This window comes from Ctenocephalides felis, unplaced genomic scaffold (genome assembly GCF_003426905.1).
Source record: "Ctenocephalides felis isolate EL2017-DRISC unplaced genomic scaffold, ASM342690v1 CF-g0.4_SCAFFOLD_00845, whole genome shotgun sequence".
Lineage (NCBI taxonomy): Eukaryota > Metazoa > Arthropoda > Insecta > Siphonaptera > Pulicidae > Ctenocephalides > Ctenocephalides felis.
In genome coordinates, this window is record NW_020536999.1 from 83,368,015 (window position 1) to 83,369,904 (window position 1,890).

The following is a 1,890-nucleotide window of genomic DNA, read 5'->3' on the forward strand; positions in this document are numbered from 1 at the left end:
TTACATTTAGAGCAAATTTTGTTGGTTTTATTTTTTTTATAGTATTCTATTTGACATCTCATACGTTTATAAGCATCTGTAGTAGACTTTCGTATTTGTTTCTTGTTTTGGTTATTCACGGACTTCTCGAAAATCGGCGCCAAGTTCTTCTGCTAGCTGGGTAAAAAATCTTGTCGCAAGATATTTTCTCCTGTTGTTTCCTTGTACAAAATCCAGGCACTTATGCCAGCTAAATCAAAGATATCGAAAAAAACTTGGAGAGGCTAATCAGGAAGATTCCACAAAAAGGAAATATTCAAATCATTTGCTCTATATGCAGCTCGAGCATATAAAATTGCAATAAATGCATCTAATTTTTTTTTAAATAAACTCCAATCAGAAACTAACACACTCTTTGCTTCTTCTATTGTGCATGTTCTTATATGGTTCATAATACGGTGATCAATTGTCAATGAAAATGCAGTAATAACTTTACCTTCCATTATATAACGTTTTGCATATCCTGTTGGGCCTACTTCTTGCTTGAAAATGTTATGAAGTGGTGCTTTTCCAGGTGTGACACCTACTTGCATTTGTTGCCAAACAGATCCATCATTCGCAATATCTTGTTCATTTATTTCTACTTCACTTTCTTCCGAATCTGAGAGTAATCTTATTCTTTTTCGGCCACTACATATATTCACAATATTTTCCTCTTCATCGTCAGTATCTGTTGAATCAAACTCATTTTTATTTTCAACCAATATATCTTCATTTTCAGAAGATTCATCTTCACTAATTTCTGAAAACTCTTCGCCAATATTATTTATATCTTCTAATAACTTGTACTGTCTGTTTGCTTCAAAATAAAATATATTCACAATATTTTCCTCTTCATCTTTCTTTCCTCAAAAGCTATTTTCTATCTAAAATTTGATATTTTCTTGAAATTACTCTGAGCTATTTTCGTTAAACTAATTAACGCAACAGTGTTTAGAAGAATGTGCAATTTACTGACTACAAATATGACTCGACAATCTCTTAAACCAAAATTTTCTCTCCGGGTCAAATGACCCATTGTGGTAGATATCGGTATACAAGAAGGATTACTCAGAATAAACAAAACAAAACAAGAAAAAAAAATGTTTATATCTTTACTTTAATTACTTAAAAAAAGTCATGAAGTCAAATGTGCAAACGCAATGAAATTATACGTGCATTTTCAATGCAAAAGTTCAAAATGGGTCATTTGACCCGTTATGGTATGTTTAGTGTTATTTGGCCGAAAATTTTTTTACCCAATATTTTTTTGTTCAAAATATTTTTTGTCCAAATTTTTTTTTGTCCAAAATTTTTTGGCCCAAATTTTTTTTGCCCTATTTTGTTTTTTGGCCAAAAATGTTTTTGTCCAAAATTATTTTGTCTTTTTTTTGCCCAAAATTTTTTTGTCCAAAATTATTTGGCCCAAAATATTTTTGTCCATTTTTTTTTGTTCAAAATATTTTGGCCCAAAATTTTTTTGCCCAATTCATTTTTTTGTTTAAAATATGTTTTGTCCAACATTTTTTTTGTCCAAAATTTTTTTTTGCCCAAACTTTTGTGGTCCAAATTTTTTCTTGCCCAATTTTGTTTTTTGGCCCAAAATTGTTTTGTCTTTTTTTTGCCAAAATTTTTTTGGCCCAAATTTTTTTTGCTCAATTCTTTTCTTTGTTCAAAATATTTTTTGTCAAAATTTTTTTTTGTCCAAAATTTTTTGGCCAATTTTTTTTGCCCAATTTTGTTTTCTGGCCAAAAATGTTTTTGTCCAAAATTATTTTGTCTTTTCTTTGTCTAAATTTTTTTTGTTGGCAGCGGTTGCCATGGCAACGGTTACAATGAACGAAAAAGGTGGGGTAGAAAAAGGGGTCGTAG

General features: G+C 30.1%; 1 protein-coding gene across 1 annotated transcript; it reads right to left on the reverse strand.

The window, feature by feature from the left end:
• Positions 1-263: 263 nt before the first annotated feature.
• On the reverse strand, positions 264-1,057 carry LOC113391099. The gene is made up of 2 exons (XM_026627067.1): positions 994-1,057; positions 264-838 (listed from the first exon to the last, which is right to left on the reverse strand). Exons 1-2 carry the CDS (start codon positions 1,055-1,057, stop codon positions 264-266), a joined length of 639 nt encoding a protein of 212 aa, XP_026482852.1.
• Positions 1,058-1,890: the final 833 nt, after the last annotated feature.

Bases quoted from the DNA above. Each gene is read 5' to 3' on its own strand.
- LOC113391099 (XM_026627067.1), bottom strand. From the start codon at position 1,057: ATGGGTCATTTGACCCGGAGAGAAAATTTTGGTTTAAGAGATTGTCGA. The intron at 839-993 runs GTAAATTGCACA...TTTATTTTGAAG, and splicing joins TCGAGTCATATTTGTAGTCA to CAAACAGACAGTACAAGTTA.